This window comes from Vespula vulgaris, chromosome 13, assembly GCF_905475345.1.
Source record: "Vespula vulgaris chromosome 13, iyVesVulg1.1, whole genome shotgun sequence".
Taxonomy (NCBI): domain Eukaryota; kingdom Metazoa; phylum Arthropoda; class Insecta; order Hymenoptera; family Vespidae; genus Vespula; species Vespula vulgaris.
In genome coordinates, this window is record NC_066598.1 from 859275 (window position 1) to 884619 (window position 25345).

Below are 25345 nucleotides of genomic sequence, written 5' to 3' on the forward strand. Positions count from 1 at the left end.
ATCGTAACTTTGACAGGAACGAAAGTAGAAGCATTCATCAACTGGACAATTAATATTTATATTCTTGCATTATAATAACCGTTATACATAAATGTTATTACAATATAGAAACATAAATTTTAATATTTCACTCATTAACATTTCACAACGTCATTTATTATACACACCATTGTTTTATTCGAAGTTATTATTAAAATTTTTCATGTATTTTTTATTTTTCTTTTTTTTTATTTTTTGTGTTTTTTTTTTTTGTTTTATTATGCCTCTGGAACTTACTCCCACTCGAGCGATCTTGCTTTTAATTTCACTCTTTCTCTTCCTCTCACGATTAGATTATTTCTTATTTCATTCACGACTGGGTACGTACCTCCCTGGAAAAGCATTTCTTTCATGCTAATCGCTATTAAAACGTTCGTTCATCGCCGACGAAATTTCTACAAAATATATGATCTCTAACTGCGAAAGAAAATAAGAAACAAATTCTTCCTAAGATTGGGCGAAATAGAGAATAGTTGAAAAGAGTTAATGCCTTTTAAATATTAGAATAACTTTGCAAAATATTTCTCTTTTCTGCTCGTTCGAAGCGATTTGAAACGTATCGATTATTTTTTCATACAAGTAAGCATAGAATTCTAATCCATTCGATATGGGAAGACGAAAGTGAAGGAAGCTCAGAATTTGGCTATTGTTTCGTTCTCGATATTATATAAAGGGACGTAGTAAAGACAGGCATCTAAGTTTTAAGTTACCTTCTTCTCTCGAACGTCCCTTAAAAACATTTCCACAAAGTACCTACGAACACACATACGAACACAGTACACACAAACAGACGCTCAATTATTTTGGACTGTGATTGTCAAGAAAAAACATTTCGCCTTTTACTTATCGTACATATCTGCCACATATACTCTTTGCTTTTTATTTCTCATCGGACGCTTCAATGTTTTATTTATTCTATAGTACTATTATAAATATCTTGGTGAAAGGAATTCTCTCACTACAGTAGATTATAATGTAAGACTTTACTATCCTCGACTTCATTTCTCTCGTAATCGAAGATGATTTATCGGACATAGAGGCCAGAGTGCACTCATCAAAATTTCCCTTAAAAAGTGTGCTCGTTAAATCGCTTGCCAAAGTTGCACATAAAAGCATTGATCGTTATCAATTAATATTATTGTTATTCTTATTTGTTCTTCTTTTTATTATTGTGTTAATATTATTACTATCATTATCGCTATTACCATTACTATCTCATTATCATTAACTTCACTTTAATAATATTATTATTATTATTATAATTATAATTATGTGAAGCCGATTTATGTCTTTAAAATATTTTTAAGTAGAGCGTACAAGATTCTCTTGCTTTTTTTTTTCTCTTTTACTCCTCGATTCCTTCCTTACACGTTTGTAACGTTTAACAGAGAACGTTAAAATCGAGAGTGAAGGCAGTCTACGTCACTACGGTGAACACACCCAATGAAAGTTACAGATCTTAATTTAGAATTCGTATAAAGTTACGATTGTACGGTATATATCTTGTCTTTACTTCATTTCTTTTCCTTATCTTTTTCCTTAAAAATAGAAAAAAAATAAAAAATTATTCTCTTTTCACGTTAGGCCAATCAATTTATGAGATTAACTACAGTCACGAAGTTAAAGGATACATTGTTTGTTATCTTTTACATAGCGTGAATAGTGTCCAAAAGGAAAGAGAGAAAACGAAAGCTTTCGAAAGATTTTCTAAGATTTCTTGAAGATATAATCGAAAAGGAAAAGAAAAGAAAGAAAATGTGTGTATCTTTCTCTCTTTTTTTTCTTTCCTTTGTCTCATTAAATCAGATCTTACAACATCCAATCGGTACATTTCGGATTACATTGTTAACAATTGACCAAAAAAAAAGAATAAAATACAAACGCAAGACATTCGCGTTTGACGAACGTCGCTCGTAGATCATCATAGTCTTCCTTTGAACGCGTGCAGTCTGCACTACTAATTATCTTGGCCAATTAATTAACATGCCTGATCCAATCCCCGTTCATTCATCCATCGTTCAATCGAGTATAGTGTAAAATAATGGTATTCAGAAGTTAACCTTCCGTTTTAAAGAGTAATTACTCATATTTTTGCAATTACTCTCTTTCTCTCTCTCTCTCTCTCCTTTCAATCGATGCTAATAATTTTTGACACGAGGCAAAGATTAATTTTGTAGAGATTCGAGTAAGCTGTCGAAACGCTACGATTTAACAAAATACCTGCCACCTGTGAAGAATGCTTTTTCTTTTTTCTGACGAGATTTTTTTTTTATTTACTTCAAAAACGAATGATCGATTAACATGCCGATAAAGAACTTTCTGAGTTTGTAACGAAGCGATGTCGATTAATAATTGCGAATATCTCTGCTTTGGTACATACCCGTTGTGTCACAAAAACCAATTCAATTTCGTGTTCGAGATCGATCGATCCGGCGAAGAATCGAATCGTTAAAAAAAGGAGCTGTAACTCGATCGCTTGCGATCCTTTCTTAATTGCTAACGTTATACAGGCTAAATCTTGATATACGCGATCGTATATTCTTTAAAAGACAATAATAATAATTTTATATCATACAAACAATTGACAACAATAATTTTGGCTCTTTGTCCTCGTCGTTAGTTTTTTCTTCTTATTCTTTGTAATTCTTACGATCGACAGATAATAATGAACATTGTATTTACATGGCTCTCTATATATCGTAAGTGAAGCTATTGATCGATCGATAAAATCTAACCAAGAACGCATCCAAGGATAGAAGGATCGAGACTGGAACTTCTTTTCACGTCGATTAATTTATCAGAAACATTCTCGTTCGAAATATTCGTTCTCTCGATCCTTTTTATCTCGAATGACTCTCAACAGCGATCCTCGTGACTAGAGTTTAACTATTTCTTTCGTTGTCGGCATTCGGTATGCGAACGATTGTCGAGTCGTGTCTTTGCGAATTCTTTCTGAAACAAGGATTATAAAACAGTCCACGAAGTGGAATTCGTCGAGAAAATTTAGAAAGTGCAAGGACCTTATCGACATTCGCTGTACCAACAACAATAACGATCCAAAATTTGTAGATCACAACAAGCAGTAGTCACTGCCAATAATACCTGTGCGTTCTCACAGGAACGACATTTAACGTCGTCGATAAATATTAGCAACAACTTGAAATATATATATATATATATATCTCCGTTGTTGATTCCTTCTTCGACTTCGTGAAATCGACCAATTCAAAGTTTCCTCCTTTCATGCTGATTGCACTATTAACTATCGATAACGTGTTACTTAATGCTGCAACTCAAACAGTACTTTGAAAACAATATTTCGATGTTGGGTCTAGTTAAGTAAAGCTAATTAGAGAACTTGCTAACTAACTATCCATGAAATCGACCAATATTACCTGGCATTACCAACGATTTCAATAATTAAACTTTGCATGGGATTTCTCTTTGAAGAAGGTATGACAAAGATAGAGAAATCGTAGAGTAGAGGTATCGGAAGAAAGACGTGAGAAAACGTTCATTGGTCGTTACTCGAAACGAGGAAGGCCTACGGCCGTTTAAAATATACGTATTTTGAACGTATCTTCACTGAAAAATCTTGGTCGAATTTCTCGACGGAGCGTGGCGTTGGTTGAAAAGCTCCGGAAGCAAACAGGGTACATCCTTCGTCTTGGAGATCGTAGCCCTCAGGGAGATGCCGTTGCGTTAACTGGCACATATTCCCTGTTCAGGGAGTTTAGCAGCTCTTCGTTCTCTTTGCGAACTGGAACAATAAAAATGTTCATAACGGCCGAGGGGATTGGAAACGAAAGATTTGGATATCTTCTTGTATTTAAAGGACTCGTGTCGTTTTAAATATAGGACAAAAAAAGATGTTAAACGCGAAAGCTCTACGAAAATCAATCTCAAGACTTAGGACCTAACGCTTTATCTAAGTTAGTACAATGATTTACGTTGAGCACGATGTTTGATTAACTCCTTGGAGCCTGCAGGAGGGCTGAGAAAAGAACTATGAGTCAAAGTGACGACGACTACGAGAATCGAGGCGGCCAAAAGAAACAAGAACGTTCCCAGGACGATCATGGCTACTCTACGATGACGTCTCGACTGCTCGTTCTCCTGTTCTTCTTCCAGGACTTTTCTTGCGTCTTTGGCTTCGGTTCTGGCAGGACGAACCGAATCCTTTCGTCGCGTTGTCCCACTTCTGCGTGTTCTGTTCTTCTTCGACACGCTTGCTCTTCTTCCATCTCCTGAAGAATCATTCGTTCGTAGGGAATTTCAAGAATTATTTTCTGTTGTCGAGAAAGTAGTATCCTACCTAAAGGAGTTGGCCTACCAGAGCTGTTGACTCTAGAACGACCAGACTGAACGCTGGAACGTCGACTCGAACGAGTTTCCACTTCTAAATTGTGCGACAAACGTCTATTAGTGCCGGATTGCGAACAAGTGGAGTTTCGACGAGGTTTCTCGCCTTTTATTGGCAGGGAGAGGGTGAAACGATCGTCCAATTCTAAACAGATATTGTCTGGAGCCGGTGGATACAAGGCCGAACGATCGTCCAACCGAAGGCAATCAGAACTCGATCGATACGGACCGTACGAGCTTTCCGAACGATGATAGAGCTCTGGCGTTGAGCTTTGACAGTTCTCCGTCGTTAAATCGTCCACGTAAAAAATGACCCTTTCGGAAAAGGTGCCGGAAGGGCGTCGTATGCGATTTTCTCTAGCGTTAGACTTCATAGCTTCGGTTGTTTGTCGCTATCATTTTCAGCATTATCCTTACCTCAGCAAAAACTCATGAGTAAACTTCACAACACTGTCTGGCGCGTCTCGATTTATCATTCGTGCTGTAGAAAATTATTTTCTAAAGATGAATCACGCGTCAACAAAGTAAGATCATTAATGCGTTCACTCGATCATTTTCCGAGAAATTTCTAACGAGATTATTTTTGCTACGCCAAGCTTAATGCTTTGCCATCACGAAAATGTTGCAAATTTCTGAAATTCCTTTAGAATCATAGGAAAAAAAGAAGAGCGCATAATAAATGTTTAAAAAGTTATTTTTGCCTCGTTGTAAAGGGTGATTAAAGCCGATCGACCCGACGACTTTATGTAGGTTATTCGGAATAAGCTAGTTTGCAGTGAATACTTGGTGTTTCATTCGATCGTTCTTCCCACAGGACTTGGAAAGATTTATTTCACGTATTCCTCGAAATTTTGTCGAATGGAATCTGCAAGGAATCCCTGCGAACAAGGGATATCCTTGAGTTCAATGCTCGAAAGAATATTTTCATTAATACTCACGGTCGTTAGGGTCATCCGTCGGTAATTAGAAGTTTTACGAGGAATCCTTTTCAGAAGATGCTCTTTAGAATTCGTTCTTCAGAATCGCACGATATTAATAACACGAATAACTTCTATCTAAAATCCTTTTTTTCAGCAAATTTAATTGTAGCACCTGTTTGCGTCGCATCTTACGCTTCCACGATCAAGACTACCCTGCATCTTTAATTCGATCTTCAAGCCTGAAATGTTTACACTTGTTTCCTTCCCTTAAACTGCAGGAAGTAGAACAAAGATGATTACTAAAATTAAATCATCGCTGTTCGTGAAATTTTCAAGGGTACCTCGGCATGAGAAACTTTCTTTCTTGATCGATAACAAGATCGATTATGCGAGCATTATGCTTGTATTTAACGAACTCGACGATTTGTTATTCGTGCTTCGTTGTGACGTTCCAGATATCTTGTAGCAACAAACTTCCTCTGCAAACAACCTGAGAGAGAAAGAGAGAGAGAGAGAGAGAGAGAGAGAGAGGAGAGGAGAGGAGAGAGAGAGAGAGAGAGAAAGAGAGAGCGCGAATCAGTAATGGTAGCGCAAAGAGTTGATAATGGCGAAAAGCGGAAGCAAGGATGAAGCACTTCCGAGTAACAAGGCTGCCATTGAGCAGCGCCAGCTGGAAAAGGATTGCGCTTTTCCAGATGGTCGAATGAGGAAGAAGAAACGAAAGTATACAGTAAGAAGAGCTGAAACGTCAAGTCTAGGTGGTAGACGTCACCCTTGAGTATATTGCGACGCGTATTTTTAGCGACTAGGATCTAGTAGGCCACCGATCCGCTTTCCATGTCTCTCTTTCCTCGCCTCGACCGCGTTTCCACATATGTGTGTGTGTATGCGCGCGCGTGTCTGCCCTCGTGGGCCGGTATATAATGCACGAACAGCATAATGTGCGCGCGCTCACATTCTACGTGCACGTCGATAAATATACTTACTTCGCCGAATGTTTGCGAGAACTCGAGCCGATAGATTCGAGCGAAATTACTTCGATAACCGCAAAAATGTAGGAAGAGAGCTGAGGATGCTTAGAGAGCTCTCTTAAAATCTCATTTTTCGCATTCGGATATTGTCAATGAATTTTCTACTTGCGAGAAAGTAAAGAGAAATTAACATTCAAAGAAATCGTTAATGGAAGACGGTCATCCGATAATCGATTTGAGATCGTACAGGATGCATTTATATGATTCAAGGACGAAGAAAGAAGGTAGAATAATCGATCGAATTAGTTATCGATCTTTCACGACGAAGATCAGATCGTCGATTAAGAGTACAACAGGTGAGCATAAACGATGATATCGTGAACGGAGGTATAATTTCGGAAATTCAATTTCCTTGGCACAAGTCGTACGGTTTGCTTTATTGGCTAGCATGTTCGATGTGTGCGCGTTCGATCTGGGAAATTGGCAGTCCGCTGAGGAAGTTGAATTTAATTGATTCTATGGATGGATATTGATGTTTTCGACATAAGGTGAGATGTCAGCAAATTATATCAGAGACGGTAATTTCGTGTAATTTTGGAGTTCGTAAGAAGAAACAGAAGCTATAGATTGTTAAATTAGTCCTCGTGAAAGCTTCTTTTATTACCCCTTGCATACCGCGACGCAAGTTTGAGATTTAACGAATATATATTGGTTAAAGGTAACGTGGTTTCTCAGGATATGGTTGGTATAAGCGATTTCCTCTATACGTGTAGGAAAAAAAAAGGAATGAGAAAGAGAGAAAGAGGTGAATGCTAATTCGATTTGCGTCAAAACGGCTTGACGTAGGAAACCGGCTGCAAATTTTTCTGCGATGCGTTCCTAGCTCATGGGAGAATTTCCAGCTCGTTCTCATGGAAAAATGCAAAACTCAGTCACGAAGAAAATTACCATAAAGACTAAAGTGGAAATACGTTATTCAAGTAACTTAGCCGGAATTTATGACTTTAAGCGTTTCCTGCATTAACGTTGTTACTCGTATGAACTCTCGTGAGTTTTTATCGTGAAAGAAAAATGAAGTTTCGTTTATCCGTTCTACGAGAGCGAATTTTTTTAGAAGCTATACATTTAATCAAGCTTCGAAAGAAGAAAATGTGTTTTATCCGCTTTAATAGATATCAAAAGATAGACTATGGGCAAGCCGAAATTTCGAAGTGGTTAACGTGCACCCATGCTGATCTCGTCTACGAAGCGACGGTAGATATCGATAATCGATAGTACTCGTGTACTTGTTACCAATATTAGCATATACCAGCTCTCAACGGTATAAGGACATTCGCATAATAATGACTACGGTGTTCGGGAAATGGGGAAAAGCGAGTGACAGGCGTAACAGGTGATATGACCGCATGAAATGCAGACGGAAGTGCATCGATCCATATTATAGTGAACCACAGCCGATTTTCCAATTGTATTCACATCAGCTGGCCGACTTGGACCAAATACGACGACCTCCGACTTCTGCCATTGGAAATCTGCTTTCCCTTTAGGAAATCGAATCGGAGAGAAAGGATTCGTTGATGTTTCTCTTCGAAAATGATTACTCTTCGATTCTAATGCTTCAAAACGTTGAAAACTTTCGAACGAGCTTACACGAATGGTATTTGGTTGCTGGAAAAATGCTAGGAGCAAGTTCAAACGGATGATTCGCGAAAGAAATCGAGGCGACCTTGATCGAAATATTGCATTTTCAATTTGATACGATGTGACATAAAGGAAAATACTTTTTATTACCCTTCCCCGAGCAAAGAGAAGATTGGAAGATCCCAATATGATCGACACGGGTGTTCTATTTTCTGCTCGCTTTGGAAAGATATAAACAGGTTGTTCTTTTTATAAACGTACACATAAAACTGTCTTCTTCAGACTTCTCTTTCGACGAGGGAGAAAACGTGAGAGAAAGAATATTCTATCTTAATTCGAACTTCTGACCTATAATTAGATTCCTCTCGGCGTAAACACGATTTCGCATTCCCGAGAATTAAATCGCCGTCTCTGGGGAATCAGTAATGGGTCGTAGTCGACGATAACGTGTCCTTCTTTTTTTGATTCGATTACTAAGTTCGCTCGATGAGAGGAATACAGATGAAAGATGAATTAAACGAGCGGAATGACTCTTACATCGTTAACAAACCGTATAGGAAAAGATCGAATTTACTTCGATCTTCCGATGATTCAGTGGCTTCAAATTTGTCTCTTCTTAAGAATAAATGTGGCGTCTACATGACCCGACGGATACAAAGTCTCGTAAATGATAAAAAGTATCGAAAATGCGACAGAAGAAGAGATTAATTAGAACGTTAATTTTTCCTTGACCTCTGATAAAAAATTCAACGAAAGAAAGCTCTTAGCAAAAATGAGCCACGTATTTCCACGTTTACATTTTTAACAGGAACAAGAGACAATTTTCTTCGAATTTATAATCAGAAGAAACGAGCACTGAGACAAGTTAATTTTCTGTATGGAAATGTTAAAGAATTCCAAGTACATCTTTCTGTTCATTAGCTGACTAAATTTATCTCTACAAAGCTAACTCGTTATTTATACAATACACTAATTTTCTATTTCTTATGACAATAAAAAATAATTCCTGAACATTTCCATCTTATGCAAATGTAACGAAACTATTGATTAAGTTCGACAACGAATCCCTGTCCTATTGTCGTTCTCCTTCTTTGCAATTTTTTTGCAAAAATTCACAAGGAGATACTCAATGCGTTTACAATGGAGAACACTAAAAGTAGAGAATGCCATCGCGAGTCCGGCTAAATATCAAGAATGATGAGATCGTTCTATATTCGTCTTTTAATGACCTACGTCGAAATTGAAAAGCGTTGAAGGAAATCAGATCTGCCTCGATCCATACTTGACCCGATTCTTATAAAAGCTTATAACATTGTTAACAGGGGATGGAGAAAAGAGACGAGATGTTATAATCAAACGTTTTCACCAAACGAGTTTTCTGTCTTATTCATATTAAATACAAGTTTGCTGGCGACGCTGGCTGCTGACAACGAAGTTTCTCAGAAGTTAAACACTTTGTAATCAAAGTTTTCGAGAGTAAACGAGAAGTTGAAAAATTTACGGACTATGACGCAGTTCAGCCGAGTCCAGCTGTTAAACTGTCTCTCATTTTCTCCGATTGTCTTCCATAGATTCGCACAAAGGCAAGAAATAAAAATTTCACAATGCCTTTAAAATTCCTGATTATTTTTAGAAAAGAAGATATGGGTGGATCGAAGATCGACGGACACGTTGTACCGAGCAAAAAAAATAATGAATCTAGTCGATGAAAGTTCTCGGAAGTGGGTCGTATCTTTGTTCTCTCAACAAACGTGGGATTGAACTTTTGTAGAATGTGTAATCGTTTGTTGTTAGCAAGAACAATAAAAAAGATCACTCGTTTGCGTATAATCAACGATCGTGAATACCAGATAATAATGATGAGTTTTACACCGGAGATGGATTTTCAAGAGTTACCTTGAATCCATCGAAGCTTCTCGTTTACTTTTATCGTCGTTATTTGATAGGTTCTTTTAACTCGTAAAAAAAATTAACGATCCCGACCTGCCTTACTCAACAACTTATTCCTATTTTTGCCTCTCGAATATCGAGAGTTCCTATAATTAGAGACATTACGGAAACGCAGTAGACGAACTGTGAAAAGTTTCGGCGATATTTATTATGTCTCGATTCGTCTACGTAAATAAAATCCTCGGCAAGCTATGTTATCCTCTGAAATTATCTCTGAAAAAAAAAGAAAGGAAAAAAATATATATAAAAATTCGTTATTTCAAGCTTGGCAATATTGACATTGATATATAACTTTCGAGATTTATTGATCAGTTATGAATAACAAATAATATCTAGAAAATTTTATGTAATTCCACGGAGAACACCTGTTACAACGTAAGACATATGAACTATAATGACCTAGTTGAAAAGCTTCTAAAGATTAATGACCTTACTTTGGGGAATGAAAATCAATAAGGACAATGCAGTACAGAAGTACGTGTACTCGAAATATTAATATTCGAAATATTAAATATTAATGCGATTAATCGAACAAAAAAGTAGAAGTCGTTTTTGAACGTGCGATAAACTTAAGGAATAATTAAATATAATCACCGAGTACATCGTTTTTCAACTAACGAGCGAAAGAAAGTTCGTACGACGAGAACTACGTTTCACCGAGCGAATAAATAATTTTTACGCTGTGACAGGAAAAAAGTTTAATTACTGATTCTCTCGTTAATATTTTTTACGTGAAATTCGTGCTCGTCCATCTTGCACTCGTTACAACTATATTTCCCTCGCGTAATATTTCATATGCATTTCTCTCCCAGGCAACTCGATCATCGAGTTGCTGCTAGAAAATGCATTCTTCCCTCCCACGTTATTAATACTTTATCTTTGTGGAAAAACGATCGTCCTTTTATATTCCAAACGTTGAAAAATGTCGACGGGCTGAAGCAAGGTAATACTTTATCCGGGTCGACTTTACATTTTCGAGTTGGTATTATAAAATGAATGCACACTCACAAGAAAAGCTACACTTTTTTATCCGTCGAATCGAGTTTTTTCTATTTGAAAGATGATAATCCTCGTTCGTTGGAAAAGAAGGAATTGATAAAACAATAACACGCACTTTAAAGTCAACGTAGTTAAGGGATAGAATAGAAATTGTGCCGAGGAAATTCACAAAAGGCGTGATGACACGAGGGATATCGAACTCGACACACTTCGTAGACACTTTTCGCACAAGAGAGGAGGAGAAGAGAGATGGAGAGAGAGGGGGGAAAGAGAGAAAGAGAGAGAGAGAGAGAGAGGGAGAGACAAGGAGGAGGAAAATACAGAGACGAGGAAAGCAAGTGGTTGGATCGGGAAAGTTGCTCGAAGCGAGGAAAGCACAGGAGTGCCGACTTCGAAGCGGTTCTACCACGGAAATCCGACGGCCGACTGGAGGATTCGCAGACGTGCGCCTTTAATTTAGAGGCGTGGAGCGCTCTCAACCTCGCACACGCTGCATCTACGCCGTTTGTACCTGCGATGTGTATGTGCACACGTAAAGAGATCACAATGTAAAACCACCGAAATGGTAGGTACTACTTTCGCACCAAATTCTCATTCTTTTTTTCTCTCGGTCTCTTCGTTCGAAGAGAGAACTTTACGGTACTGCACCGGAAGCCCGTTAATTGGCCGACAAAGTCTTTCCTTTTTGTCCTCCGTCTGGTCCTTTTCTAGAACATGACGTTTGAAAAAGTGTCGACTCTTAATACCACTAGAAAAGAAAAGTACTTCGAGAGAGCTATTGTTTCCTTGGCTCCTTCGACTCGTTCAACTTATTACACCCTCCCGTGTGACTTATCTGAAGATCACGAAGGAAATGATTTTTCTTCTTGATTCACTAGTAATACATCTAATCCATTGGACGGTAGATGGTGTCGCTACCTCGTTCAGTCTCTGAATAAAAGCGAACGAGTCGTCTCCTCTATCGACGAATCGCGAGAACCTCAAGGACAACTGGTATTGGAAGATTGACGTTGTAGTTCCATCTCGGCCGGTGTTTTCCTTCGGGATGGTTTTAATGCTTTATGAAGTTGGAGCGACGATTCTGATGCTTTTCAGACGAAGTTCTTGTTCATGTTCCCAATCCGGAGCTTTTTTCGTAAGAGGAGGATCGATGACTAAGTTCTCAAATATATTTTCGCCGTGGAGTTTTTTTTCTCAAGTTTACGGTCCAAAAAAATTACGACTGTAAAAAAATTGTTGGATTTCCCGGGTATAGGATTTCGATATTTCAGAAACGAAGCGCAGGAAATTTCCAACAACTCGATCGTTCGAATAACGTCAGAAGTGGAAGCGCGTGTAAGTTATATAGGGAAAGTTTTGATCTGTCGGAAACTTCTTGATGAAATATTCGTTATACGTGAGCCACAATTAATATTCAATCAATTACAATAAATTAATTTTGTACAAAATGGCAAGGATATGTTCGATGGATTTTGGATTTGGCTAAATGAGGAATTCATAGAGCTTTCGTATGTTAAAGTCTAAAGAAAAGCAAGAAGATTTACAATCTCGCTCTCTCTAATGAGCTTACCCATGTCGTCGATGATCGGTGCCATTCTGAGGGTGACACCGACCAGAAGCAAGGACATAGCCAAAAGTAGGCAAGCCGTGGCAACTATCGTCCACCTCGCTCGAGGTGGTAGTTCCTCCGGATCAACAATTTCTTCCTCGGGTCCGACGGATTCGATTCGCCGGCGCTTTCGTTTCCGCTTTTTTCGTGGCCTGTGATAAGTTTCTCTGGGCTCCTCAATCCTTTCAGGACCGCTGAAAGTTTCTTCCTCTTCCAACTCGTCGGCTATGTTCAGAGCCAAGTAGTCCTCGTCCTCGTCGTAGTGAATCTTCCTGCGAACACGCATCACTTAAAAATACGTTCGTTTCGGAAGAAACGTTAAGTCAAAGGCGAATCATAGTTTTCTTATAACACTCGAGAACCTCGAAGAGCTTTTCTTTACCAGTTCTATATCTCTTCCCCTTTTGAATGAGAAGCCCCAGGACTCTTTTACACTCTCTTAATTAAAGCTTGCCCTCGTTCTCAGGCGTTCTCACGAATGAGAAATGATAAGCCATTTTCATGGTCTTCGCCAGCGCGTCTCTCATTGTAAGAACTAAAGGAAAGACGAATGATGTACGAGTACCTCCATCGATCAGAATGTGTCTGCATTGTTCGCCAAACTCGACAGGTTAATGTTTACTCCTGTCGTTTCAGTAGACGAGAAGGAGAAATCGAATGATCTATTGTTAGAACGTTAGCTTATATTTAGCTCGGGGATGAGATTTTCTAGCATCTGATCTTGGACTTTGTTCGATCTATTTCTGGAATATTCATCTGTAACGTGACGATCCTCGCGTATTTACGTCATTCTAACGACAAACGGCATTTCAATTTGCGAAATTCACATGGTAGCACTACTCTCGCAATCCTTTATATACCATTACGAATGACAAAGAGCATCAGGCAACTCGTACATAATAATCGTTCGACGTTGCGCATAGCACGACTCTAGTAAAACCAGACATGTAAAGGTCACGATACGCTTTAAAAACTACGATACTCTTCGTGAAAAGCGATGACGTCCGTTATCAAGCGCAACGCGGTCGTTTCCTACGACAAATGATGCATTATGCGATGTTACTATGTCATGATATTACGGCTAGCGAAGGAATAACGATCTTTTTGTAAAACGATGCTAGGAAAAAAAAATCTGTACAGTACTTATAAATAATAGTTGATATCGTACAAAGACACTTCATTTGCACATTCGATTCGTGACTCATTGAATATCCCGGAAGGCAGAGTAACCGAAAAAAAAAAAGAAAAAAAGAAGAAGAAAACAAGAAAAATTGAAAAATGAAAGAAAAGAGCGAATGAAGAAGAATTAATGATACTAAGTTGAAATTCTCCTGAACATTTTCAGCCGACCCAGATTTGACTTAGTCGACAATGCCCAGGGTTAAGAATCGCTACTTTAGAAACTACGTCAAGTGGTACGGGTCGACGTAGAGTCAGACAAAGAAGTACAGCCCAGCCAGCTAGTATTTTTTACGGTAACTTCGTACTATACATGCATAATTCTCCGGCGAATTTAATCGATCCTTTTCAGTACGTTGTACATACTGCAACTATTCCATTTGAAAATTTCTTTCTTTTCTTTCTAACAAAGGCCATCACTTCCATCAATTTCTTATAAGATAATTCGATAGAAATTGATGGTCGTAAACGAGGAAATCGAACCCTATAAACAATTGAAATTTAATCAAAGAACGATCGATTAGAAAATGGGAAATTGCCTTTTCAAGCGCAATTAATTTTTTATCGAGTTTCGAGAAAGAATTTCATTCCAGTCGTCCGTCAGAGAACTACGGGCGATGGTTTATAAAAAGAAAGAAAAAGAAAGAAGAATGAAAGAAAAATAGACAGGAGCCGAGTTCTACATCAAAGCGCTTTTAACAGGGACGGCGAGTGATTCGGTTTAAAATTGAGCCGGACAACGAAGAATAGCACACCGTTCGGGCGTTTGAGCGCATACGTCACGAGTATAAAGGTCGCAACTTGCTATCTCTCTCTTTCTAACGATAGAGAAAAGTTAGAGAACGTTTCACGGATGAAAAGCGTCGAAGAGAGAAGACCGAGCTCGATGATGTCCTCGTCGTGATCATCATCGGACCATCCCATCCATCCCTCCAAGTACCTCTTGCACCCTCTTCTACCCCTCGTCCTAGAAAAGCTAGCTATCCCTTTCCGAGCAGCGTAGTTTTATTACACGGTCGAACAAGGTTGCTCCTTTATTCGGGAGGTCGTTCAGTCTCCTGACCGAAACATCATCGTTCGAAGCTGACTGCGAAGATGAGCATCGACGAACTTTTCCAGCCCATGCATGACCCACTTTTGAAAAGGCGTCTTGTTTCTTCGAAATGCTTGGAAATCTCTACTTAAAGTCGACTATAGAAAACAAGATGTCTAATGCAAAGGAGCGAATGTTTGTTTTTCGAAAACTCGTCGAGTCGTTAAAAGAGCGTCAAAGCTATAGCGAATCCGCATCGTGTTCGTTGACTTAACTTGAATGAGACATACCGGAGCTACATTAGCGGAGCTTTTTAAGAACGACCCGGGGAAAAAGGAAGAGCGAATATGTTGTAGACTTACAATTGAGCTGTGCTTTGGGAAAAGTAGCAGGCACTTCGGTGCAGCCGCGGATACTCGCAGGAGTCGCTAAGAGCCTCTCTTGTCCTTTCAAAGTTTATCAATGCCAGATCTTGCTCGCCGTTCATGTCAAGGAGTTCGAGACGCGCTTCGAGACCGGCTTGAATATCCGGCAGGGCACTTTGAAGAACACGAGGACTCTTCGAATGCCTGCGTTTCTTCCGTGGACTTCGTGGACTCTCCGAAGCTCTTCGCCTTCCTTTACCTATAGGCAAAAAACGATACAAGTTTCAATTTTATTCCTCATCGGAATTATCATTTTTTACGATGGGACACGATTTTATTTATCCGAGAATTTAGATGGCCCAAATTTTCTATCGATTTAACCGCTCGCGAAATCGAAAGGACACGGACAACCAATCGCTAATGCTCGTTCGTTCGCATTTAAATTGAACACAATCGATTAAGCGTTAATTAAAATCGATTAGACGTTAATTAAAAGGAGGGAGTACGCCATCGATATCATAAACTACTGTAGATATTTTAAATTCACCGAATTCCATCGTGCGAATGTCATTAATGAATTTCCGATAATTATCATTTTGGCGATATCTAATGAAACGAACATTCACGTTCTTCAGAAGGCATATTAACGCTAGAGTTAAAATTTTTATAAAGACGATGATTCAGATAATAAACGAGAAATGAAAAATATTTACTCCGTCTCCATCGGTTTATCCGTAGAATTTCACGAGTGATATCGAATAACCAGAGGGTAGGATAAGTTAACGGAGTGGTTGCGCGATCGAATATCAACTTCATAGCTGGCTTCCCGCATAGGATACGCATGTAAATTTCATGCAATTGATTTACTTCGGTACCGGCGTGTTTCCCAGCGTAGTAGCTCAACAGGGAGAAAGAGAGAGGGAGATAGAGAGAAAGAGAGTTTCATACGCTAGTTTTTGAGGTGAAAATTACTACGACGATTGAAACCATGTACATATACCCTATATCACGTTTCCACTCTTGTCTTTTTTCTTCGTTGCATTTATCGACATTGCAGTGTTACGAGAAAACTCTCTCGCTTCGATCGTCGATCGATTCGTCACTCGAAATTTTTGTTAAGAAAGTTCGTAGCAACGGGTCCTCGAACTTTCTCACGAGCTATTTCTGGTTAGGCATTGACCTTCCTTCCAATGAAAATTCCTTGAACGTAATTTTGGTTTTCCTGAACGGTACTACAAACGTTTGTTTCTTACGTACGTCGATTCAAGCAGGGAAATGTGGATTCTTCCTGTAGAAAGAAGAAGACTTACCATGATGTGATTTGTGTTGATGATGACTCATCGAATCCTCGATGTAATCGCAGGGAGCCGAATCGTGTCGCCTACGGCGATGATGATGGTGATGGGGATGATGGTGATGGTGATGATGATGACTCTTCCTTCTGTGTTGGTGATGATGATGATGATGGTTCAGCGACGAGGAGGCCGTGGAGGTAGAGGTCAATCTCGGACGACGCGGACTGGTTGGGGCACTGCCAGAACGTCTACCGAGCGTCGATGATGCCTTCATTGCCTCCACCTTTGTTTCCACCAGAGCAGCGAGGACGGCTTCGAGACGTGCCACCTCCACGCCGCCGCTACCATCGTTTGTTGAAACTGCTTTGTCAGCGACATCGGAAGTCGACGGCATCACCGTCATCTCTTCACCTAAATTTGGTGCATTACGCTTCTCACTCTCGATGATGACTGCTTTCTCAGAAGCCGCGACTGTTCCGCCTTTATTCTCTTTTCATCTCTTCTTCTCCCAGCGCCTCGTAAGTTGTCCAAACGACGAGCTACCGGAACGATTATGGCATCCCGCGATCGTTGTGGCTGTTACGTTCCTTGATATACTCGAGCATTTTAAAACGTAATCCCTTTGTCATATCCCGATAAAATGAAATGTCAATTCTACGTTCCCCCGAGAGAAAATCTATCGTTTCTGAATTTTCTGGATACGTGAAAATCTGTCCCTTTGTACGGAGCAGCCAAACGATATTACCTGATTGTGAAAATCGCTCGATCGATTGTACATAGCACGTTCTCGGAGAGCTCGTTCCCTCGGCCATAGGATTTCATACGCGACGAGCACAGTATTCCCATCTCCATGATGATCCAATCGCTTTTGCGAAAACGTTTGTTTCTGCCTTTTCCAACGAATTAATCGATGATGACCTCGGGACGAAGACTCGTATCATTTGGCATGGGTTCAAACTTCCTTCGAGCGCGACACGTTCGATCGGGTCTTTTTCATTTTTTTTATCTCGTCCTTCCACTTCTCTCGAATCTTCTTCGAAAAAAACTCTTCGCAGAGAGAATTCGTTAGCGAGTTTCGTTAGTACCGTTTCGATAAGCTCGGGCCTTCTGTTACCGCTTCAACTTCTCGTGGAAACTTTAGAGAGGAGGCTAGAAGACCTTCGGTTTTTCAATTACCGGCCTGAAATACCGATTCATCCATTCTTTATGCTTGTCAAGCCAACGAAGGGAATCGAGGTTTCTTCGATCGACCATCATAACGCATGGTACGTTTATGTGTTACACAAACTGAAGACTCAAACCGAAGTTACGAGGGAGCGAGGAGAATGAGAAGCGCGCGCCGTTAGCAGACGACGGTGTGTAAGCTTGTTTTTGCCCGGCCAACTTCCCTCGACCCTTCCTGGTCTCTCCCGTAACAGCTAACGACCTCGTTCCTCCTTTCTACGGGACTCGCAGCCATACCACCTTCGAGTAGCCGAACCCGGCCGAGACACCTCGTGCTCCTCCTTATTCCCTTTGTCCTACTGATCGTTCGGAGGCAAGGGCCGAGGGAAGCCACCACCCTAAACCACCAAGGTGCAAGCTCGACAACACTGACTCTTTGATATGTCGAATCAACTCTGGCTAGCTCCAGCCATTTCTTCGTACAAACTCTGCTAAAACCGAAAATCGAAAAGATTAAGCCTCGATAGGACAGTTCCTCGATAGTTCGCACTATCTTTTTCTAGGGGTGTTAGTTCCACTCTCAAATCGTTCTACCGAAAGCCGAGAGAAAAAGGAAGCGTGGGAGATAGCAGCCCGATTCATCTCACGTTCCTTTGTAACTTGCGTGATTGACGTTACAACGATCTTTTTCAAGAGTTCCACTCACTCTCTTTTCTTATAGCATGTAAAGCGCAACAGGATCGTTTGGTGCTCTCATCGATTACACTGCTCGTAAATCAAACCAGGCCGCTTGTCGCGATGAAAGGAGTCTTAAATCGTAAAGTAAAATAAAGAGAACAAGGAGAAGAAAAGACTCCGACTGTCTATCGAGGGTGTGCCTATTATTCGTCTGCTCTTGCTTATACTTTTGCGGTATAAGAGACAAGGGAGATGGGAGAAGAGAAGGAAACAAAAATTTTCCTTTTGTATACAGGCTATTGACGACTCGTCAGAAATCCGGAAACTTTTCTTCTCTCCTTGATGATGTCATTTCTCTTGAGAAGTGATGGTAAAGTACTTGTAAAATAAGAAAGAATGTTGTTCCCTTCTTTTCTCTAAAAAGAATCTTCACCGTGTTGTCTCTCGTTCGTGAAAAATTCAGGGGATGTCCGAGTAGGTTTATCTTCTGCTTGGTCGAAATTTAAAGAGCTCTCCTATTGAAGATAATTAGAGAGAGAAAGAGGGGGAGGAAGAAAGAGAGAGAGAGACAGAGAGAAGTATCAGGAGTTCGTCGATGTCGATATAAACCTTAAAAAGTCAGTCGTTTAAGGTGTGAAATGTTCAAGTGTGAAAAAAGAAGGATAGAGAGAGGGGGGGGGGGGGAAGAAAGAAAAAAAGGGAGAAAAAGAACGAGATGATCGTAGGGGAGGCTTTTGAGAGAGTCGAGCGGAACGGGTCAAGAGCGTATGGCTTGAGCTAGCCCGAAAGTCGTTGTACACATTGCAGGCCGCGCAGAAGTCGCGGTGGGTAGTAGCTCGCGACGAAAAAAGCTCGAGAGAGGGTGAGAAAGAATCGTGGAAGGGTAAAGAGGAGATTCACGCGGGCGTCCTGCTCTCGAGAAGTCTTCGAAGGGTTCTCGGAAGGTCACTGCGGTGCGAGGAAGCGTCACACACGCTATTTTCCTCTCGCATATCGCGCAAAGCTTAATTCAATGAAGTTTGAGCGAAGGTGTAGCAAGAAAAAGGGAGGAGCCTAGAGATAATGAACCTAGAGACACACGTAATACATTTACACGCTGCAATACGTTGTTGATTACAACCGGATAAAAAGTTATCTCTCTACGAAAATGAAAGTGAGGAGTGTTACGCGTCACGACGAAGGAATTTGCGTGCGCGAGTACTAGCGATCGGCCGAATACTGGGGAGAGTACCGTCGTGTAGCAGACAGGCTCGCTCGTTGGGCAGGTAGCCGCTCTGGCAGGGATGCGTTCAGTTCTTCCCCACCCCTTATACAAGCACCCCTTCCAACAACCGCTTGCCTACTCTCTCTACCACCTCCACACTTCACCCCACATCGTCCACCACTACTGCTACTGCCACTACCACCACCACCATCACCATCTCGTCATTTTCATCCACCTACCGACGCAAAGGAGGTTGCCGTCGAGCGTAAAAGGAAAGCTCTCTGCATGTTCTCTCTCTCTCTCTCTTTCTCTCTCTCTCCAAAACCTCATTGTTTCCCTTCTGCTAGTTACTTTTCTCCCTTATCGCCCTTGCCGCATACGATTTTACTAAAGATATATACTCATATTATCGTATGCATGTATGTACGTACGACCGTACGCTCGATCGATCGAAGCGGTAAAGTCGCTTCTTCGATTACGAACAAACGAGAACTATTGTCGTCTATACGTAGCAAAATTGCATGAAACGAATATACGAACCCGATATGTTTGGAGCTTAAACGATCAACGCTTTACTACAACCGCAGTGAGCTTTTACTCTCGATGGATCCGAGCCAGTTTTCCGGCTGCTCCCGAATTTTCGAGTGCTTCTTTGTTAACGATCAAAAATACTCTCTCTTCGTGACTTTTTCCATGTCTGTACGTCTATCTATATGTATATGCAGATTACCGAGTGCTGGTACTGCGGCATTCGCATTGTTTTCGCTTTACCGTATCGTATTAATTTTGTGTACCAAGTCCTTCCGCTTTTTTCATTATTACGTTCCACGTCTTTAATTTGTTCGTATACGCACGAATACATTCGATAAGGTACATTAAAATATAGATAACACTAAATGTTAACGTCTTCCTCTCTTATTTTTCTTTCCAAAGTATTTTTCTTCGAATAAAAATTTCATATATTATTGCGAAATAACAAATGGGATGTTTGTGTGTCTATTAAAAAGATCGTAAAAAGGAATAGTTGTATTATTGAACCACTTCGATCCGTGGTGGCGCCCTTCTTACGATTCTCCTTGTTATATCTCAAAACTAGATTCTGGAAAATGAAATTTACATAATCGTATTATCGCTATCTATCTTACGCGGTAGCGAATAAAGAACTGTCTTGATCGATCTTTTTAAAGGATTATCTCTGTAAAACTTTCCAATATTTGCCAATGAAATCGCTCGAATGTAAAAGAAAAGTATTTGGAAAAGAAATTGTCCTTTGTAAAATCGAACAAGTTTTCAAATAAAGCGAATAGAATGAAATGGAATTTCGCGATAACGACATCGAAGTAGAGCCGATAACAGTGTCCTCTCGCTCGAGGATATAGATTTTATGCACCGCATGCAGAGTTTTACATTAAATTCTCCAGTTGAATCGTATTCGCTGCTACGCGATCAAAAAGTTTACTAGGTAAAAACTTTTATATTGCTCTATTCTATCTCCGATTACATTCTTTTCGCGATATTACTAGCGATCTAACGCATGAGAGCATTTTCAAACGATATACCTTTTCCCTTTTTTACTTGTATTTTTTTTTTTGTATACTCGAACATTGGCAAGACTTTTTGATGTTAATGGAACACCATTTCGTACTCCAGAAGATGGACGCTCGCGAGAATCATAAAATCGCAAATTCGATATACGTCCATTCGAGATGAAAGGGGAGAAAGATTGCATTGTGCATATATTGTAAATCTCGTGGCTTGGCGATAAAATATCACGCTTAAATTTATAAACCGCAACGGTGAAAGTGATCGTATAAATTTTATCGATCGACCTGTGGCTTCTTATATGCGAACGCATAGAAGTATCTACAGTTTCAGATCTTGTCGAAAGTGCTACCGAGATCCACGAATTTAATGCCATTTTTTCTCGCCTTTCTCAGATAAGGAGATTAGCACGTTCGCAGCTTGATTTGATATATATTACACACGCGGCGAATAAAGAATTTTATCGAGATTAGAATTTTTTTCCAAAGATAAGCAATATTTCGATAAACATGGAATTTCGACAAAGTATCGACCTCTCTCCGTTTCTTCAGAATTTTCCGTTCATCCGTAAAATTGCTAACGTAATAAAATTCGATCTGGATACTTCACGTTGATGGAACGATCAAATCGTGATATCTCGGAAACTTCCTATTCGTGACTTATCGAAGTATTACACAAAAACGAGAGATATTTACACGGAGATTTCATTAAATGTCTTTTCGGTATTTTTCTAAGCAAAACAAATATGAATACAAATATGAATACAAATACCCTATACACAACAAATGGTATAATAACCCAGTATAATGTATTTGATTATATTCCAAGGAGTAATTGATTGTATTCTTCTGATCCTAAGGAAGTGCAGAGTCCATCTCGGAATCGTCGACCTACATTAAAGAGAGAAAAGAACTCGTTAAATTCTACGCGATCTGCTGAAACGAAAAGCGCAGGCGTCGAGCTTTTGAATATTTCGTTTCATTCCTTTATGTGTTGAGCTTAACTTCGAGGGGTAACATCTGAGCTAAGTCGGGCACCTTTTCTACGCGAGTATCACAGGAGGAACTTTCACTCCCCACGAAATAAAGCGAATAACTTTGGTAAGGGAGAAATCAATTTGTAAAGCTCCCGGCGTAGGGCGTGGTTTTCATCCCCTGTTCGGGAAGCTGCTACGATGATACATCGGTATCAGATCTCCACCAAAAACCTTACCTCTGTTTGATCGAACGTTTATCTATCTCAAAGAGAAATGTTTAATGTTTGGAAAGCAAATAGAGATAGCAGCGAGATGCGTTCCTCGATGCTTGCTTTACCCTCCCGATTAGATATATACGTTGCTATGACTCCGAAGATACAGACTGAGAAGCAGACTGGAAATATTTCGAAACAAGGCTCGAGATATGTTACGTCGATATTTACTATATCGTCGTAGTGGGGAGGCTTTGATCGTACTTATTATTTACATATTTTTCAACTCGACGTATTAATAGATGTACGAACAACCATATATCTTGAAATGATGAAATAAAAGATCGTAAATAAATCGTATAAAGTATTCTACCTTTTTTAAGAAAAATCAATACGATTATACCTACGTTCTCTTGCAAGATTCGCTTTCTGTTTATAAGATAATCGTGACGTTGTTTCTCGGGGTAAGAAGATTGAAATGGTTTTGGAAATACTGCGCTCGACGATGCACTTCGTAATTTTAGAAACAAACTCGTGCTAATTAAGAAGGGCAGTGTTAAAAATGGTAACCCAATCTGGAAACGAATTGTTATTAACGTAATTGCATATTGTGTCGTTGAATAATACGTACTTACTTTGCCAAATATAATTCGAAGGACGTATTGAAGTACCAGCGTGTAGACGATCGCTACGAGGGTTGCAGCAACAGTCTGTACATTAATAACGAATAAATTACCTCCTAAGGCGGCACCAGTCAAGAAACAATTGAATCCCCACAATCCCGTGAATACCTCATTGTGTGGTGCCCCGAGTTCTAAACCTACGTAAATGAACTCGTCGTTAGCCATGCGGGTGTTCAACAACGAATTTATTAATATCAAACGGAAATACCTGCCTGCGAGTGTACCAATAAATACACCTGCAAAAGAAAATCCAGCAGTGGTTGGAGAATAAATTAAAACTGCTAAGTAAATAACAGCTCCTGCTACGACATTGTCCACGCTGAACAATTGCGACGATGAGACGACCATTCCTCGGAACACCTGTAAAGAAAAAATGATTAAAATATTCCGTTCACTACTAATAATAATCTTTAAAAGTTCGATCGTCGATCGAAACGTGTTCGAGTAAGCGCAAAATGCATTGAAATCGAATAAAACAGAGGAGATAGTTGATCTTTACCATTCCCCAGTCGACGTTAACGTCTGTTACGTTCTCCGCGATAAAACTGGCATCGCCTATCCTTGCATCACTTGTTGCATTGTCCTCGAAACAACGAGAGTATAGAGTACAAGTAGCATCTCGAGTTTGTACATAGTTCCTCATACGCCACAGTGATATCTCAGCTATGCAACTTTCGTAGCATGATCAAATTGCAACCTTCGAGTTAATATTTTCGAAGGAAACTTTCAAGACCGTCTCGTTTTCGTCTCGTTTTCGTCTCGTTTTCTATAGATTTCGTAATAAAATACATAAGAAAAAATAATATATTTCACGCGACGTTGCTCTGAAATCCGAGTCAAGGTAATACATCGTCAAGGAAATTCTGACCGAGCTTGATCAATACCAAGGCAAAGTTATACCGCGATGTGGGGTGGCTTGGGTTTGGATTCTCCCTCACCAAAACCACGTAAAATATGTATAACCTGAATTCTAAGATGAAGAGCGCTTTCGAAGTAAATTGTGTTTGCTACGAGAGAAATTCATGTTCGTGCAATGTTGTTAATAGATTAGCTTTGAGTTGTCTTGATCACTGTGACGCAGAGAATAACTCAAATTACATATACTTACTATGCTTTCAATTTTTAACGATTCGACAAAACTATTTTGCGTGGTAAAAACAAAAAGTAATATTAATTCAACCAGATTAAACGGCCACACCGTGCATGGAAATTTATCAGTCCCCAAAGAGCGAGTCAGATAAACACTGGAAATATTAATCATAACTCCAGTGAATTATCTCTGAACCGTTGAAATGATTCGAAATTTTATTTTACCCACCGGCGAACAATGTTCAAAAGTTACCCTCACCTGATTATGGTTCCTATGAGTATAAGTAAATAACTAAAAGCATCGAATTCGCCATAAAAGTTTGGTACCAAACCGCACGACAGGGCACCGATTAAAAGTGGATTGAGTACGGTCAATCCATTTTCTATAACGTGTTGAGAATCCTTCATCAGCTGCAAATGAAATATCACAGAATTTAAAGGACAAGAAAGAATTTGCGCATTGCGGTAGAATTCTTGTGTCTACTCGTAGTCGATACGTCATAATAAATGTGATAAGAATCAAGAGCGAAGAAAATTACACGTTGATGAATCGCAATTTTATAAAACGCGAATGTGACATGAAATATTATTTGAAAAATTATTCATATCGTGCACGTACCATGGAAAGTAAAAGACCTAGAAAGCCGGTCGCAGCAGAAAAGGCCAAGATCTTTGGTGCCGTTGCTCCTAAAGCGATTACTATTAACAATCCACTTAGTGGATTATTAGCGAACGCGACCTAACAGATATAAAGAATATTTCGACGGATAAAATAAGATAGTAGTGTCTCCCTTTAAGTTACGTCTTCTTTTAAAAAGCTTTTATCCGCTTAATTAATCATAATCAATATTTTTACAAAATGTGTGCACTCACTTGGCCATAGCCTCTCAACAAAGCATCCAATAATTGCAAAGGAATCCAAATTGGTTTATTCTTCTCCGCCAAAAACTTTTTCAAAAGAACAAAATCACCAACGCATGCTCCCTGCGCGCGTTCCTAACATAACATTAATTTATTTTTTATATTTTTCTCTATTTTAATTTCAATTTCATCTTTATCGCGTATTTCACTCATTCCATTTATGCGAGCAACGATATTTATATTTTGTTAATTTACCTCCACGTAGGAAGCTGTACGAACTTTTTCCTCAGACATTCTAGATTCGCACTAAGAACATCATCTTCTGACAACACCCGAGTCTTCTTAATCATTACTCCATAATACCCCACCGTATAAAGATAAGTATCATGATGATAAAAATGTGTACATTGTTTTTCTTAACTCGTTAACTCTTTGGTACAGATAAAAAAGAAAAATTGATTAAACTTCTCCTCGCGTAATATTCATAAACTTCGTAAGATATTCGAAGTGACTTTTGAAACATTAAATTCTACAAATTCCGACTGTTCGTAACATAAATCACATTACGAGAGA

The 25345-nt window shown here is 39.5% G+C and overlaps 2 protein-coding genes and 1 long non-coding RNA gene across 12 annotated transcripts; all 3 read right to left on the reverse strand.

The window, feature by feature from the left end:
* Positions 1-39: 39 nt before the first annotated feature.
* LOC127068436 (lateral signaling target protein 2 homolog) lies at positions 40-19421 on the reverse strand. 2 transcript variants are annotated; one of them, XM_051004656.1, is made up of 5 exons: positions 16379-19421; positions 15066-15327; positions 12453-12763; positions 3990-4286; positions 40-3799 (listed from the first exon to the last, which is right to left on the reverse strand). In XM_051004656.1, the coding sequence occupies exons 1-5, from the start codon at positions 16764-16766 to the stop codon at positions 3723-3725; spliced, it is 1335 nt and encodes a 444-aa protein (XP_050860613.1). In that variant the 5' UTR covers positions 16767-19421; the 3' UTR covers positions 40-3722. The 2 variants fall into 2 exon arrangements, with proteins under 2 accessions (XP_050860613.1, XP_050860612.1); XM_051004655.1 differs by lacking the exon at positions 3990-4286 and having other exon boundaries at positions 16379-17197.
* LOC127068482 (uncharacterized) lies at positions 4781-12446 on the reverse strand. Of its 6 annotated transcripts, none has more exons than XR_007782934.1 (3): positions 10892-12446; positions 5340-10816; positions 4781-5279 (listed from the first exon to the last, which is right to left on the reverse strand). It is a non-coding gene; the product is annotated as an uncharacterized LOC127068482 (long non-coding RNA). The 6 variants fall into 6 exon arrangements; XR_007782935.1 differs by having other exon boundaries at positions 5340-10096; positions 10590-12445; XR_007782933.1 differs by having other exon boundaries at positions 5340-5811; positions 6308-12442.
* LOC127068430 (urea transporter 2-like) lies at positions 17353-25323 on the reverse strand. Of its 4 annotated transcripts, none has more exons than XM_051004642.1 (10): positions 25028-25323; positions 24785-24907; positions 24531-24650; positions 24171-24322; positions 23931-24066; positions 23322-23405; positions 23035-23182; positions 22775-22959; positions 22547-22714; positions 17353-18015 (listed from the first exon to the last, which is right to left on the reverse strand). In XM_051004642.1, the coding sequence occupies exons 1-10, from the start codon at positions 25064-25066 to the stop codon at positions 17977-17979; spliced, it is 1194 nt and encodes a 397-aa protein (XP_050860599.1). In that variant the 5' UTR covers positions 25067-25323; the 3' UTR covers positions 17353-17976. The 4 variants fall into 4 exon arrangements, with proteins under 4 accessions (XP_050860599.1, XP_050860601.1, XP_050860600.1 ...); XM_051004644.1 differs by lacking the exon at positions 17353-18015 and adding an exon at positions 20309-21841 and having other exon boundaries at positions 22543-22714; positions 23931-23961; XM_051004643.1 differs by lacking the exon at positions 17353-18015 and adding an exon at positions 20309-21841.
* Between the last annotated feature and the right edge of the window lie 22 nt (positions 25324-25345).

Coding starts and splice junctions, on each gene's coding strand:
- LOC127068436 (XM_051004656.1), bottom strand. CDS start 16,766: ATGACGGTGATGCCGTCGACTTCCGATGTCGCTGACAAAGCAGTTTCA. Junction 15,328..16,378: donor TCAACACAAATCACATCATG/GTAAGTCTTCTT, acceptor TTTTGCCTATAG/GTAAAGGAAGGCGAAGAGCT. Junction 3,800..3,989: donor AATCAAACATCGTGCTCAAC/GTAAATCATTGT, acceptor TTATTGTTCCAG/TTCGCAAAGAGAACGAAGAG.
- LOC127068430 (XM_051004641.1), bottom strand. CDS start 25,066: ATGTCTGAGGAAAAAGTTCGTACAGCTTCCTACGTGGAG. Junction 24,908..25,027: donor GTACAGCTTCCTACGTGGAG/GTAAATTAACAA, acceptor ATGTTATGTTAG/GAACGCGCGCAGGGAGCATG. Junction 23,406..23,930: donor CGTTAAAAATTGAAAGCATA/GTAAGTATATGT, acceptor CGTTGTTTCGAG/GACAATGCAACAAGTGATGC.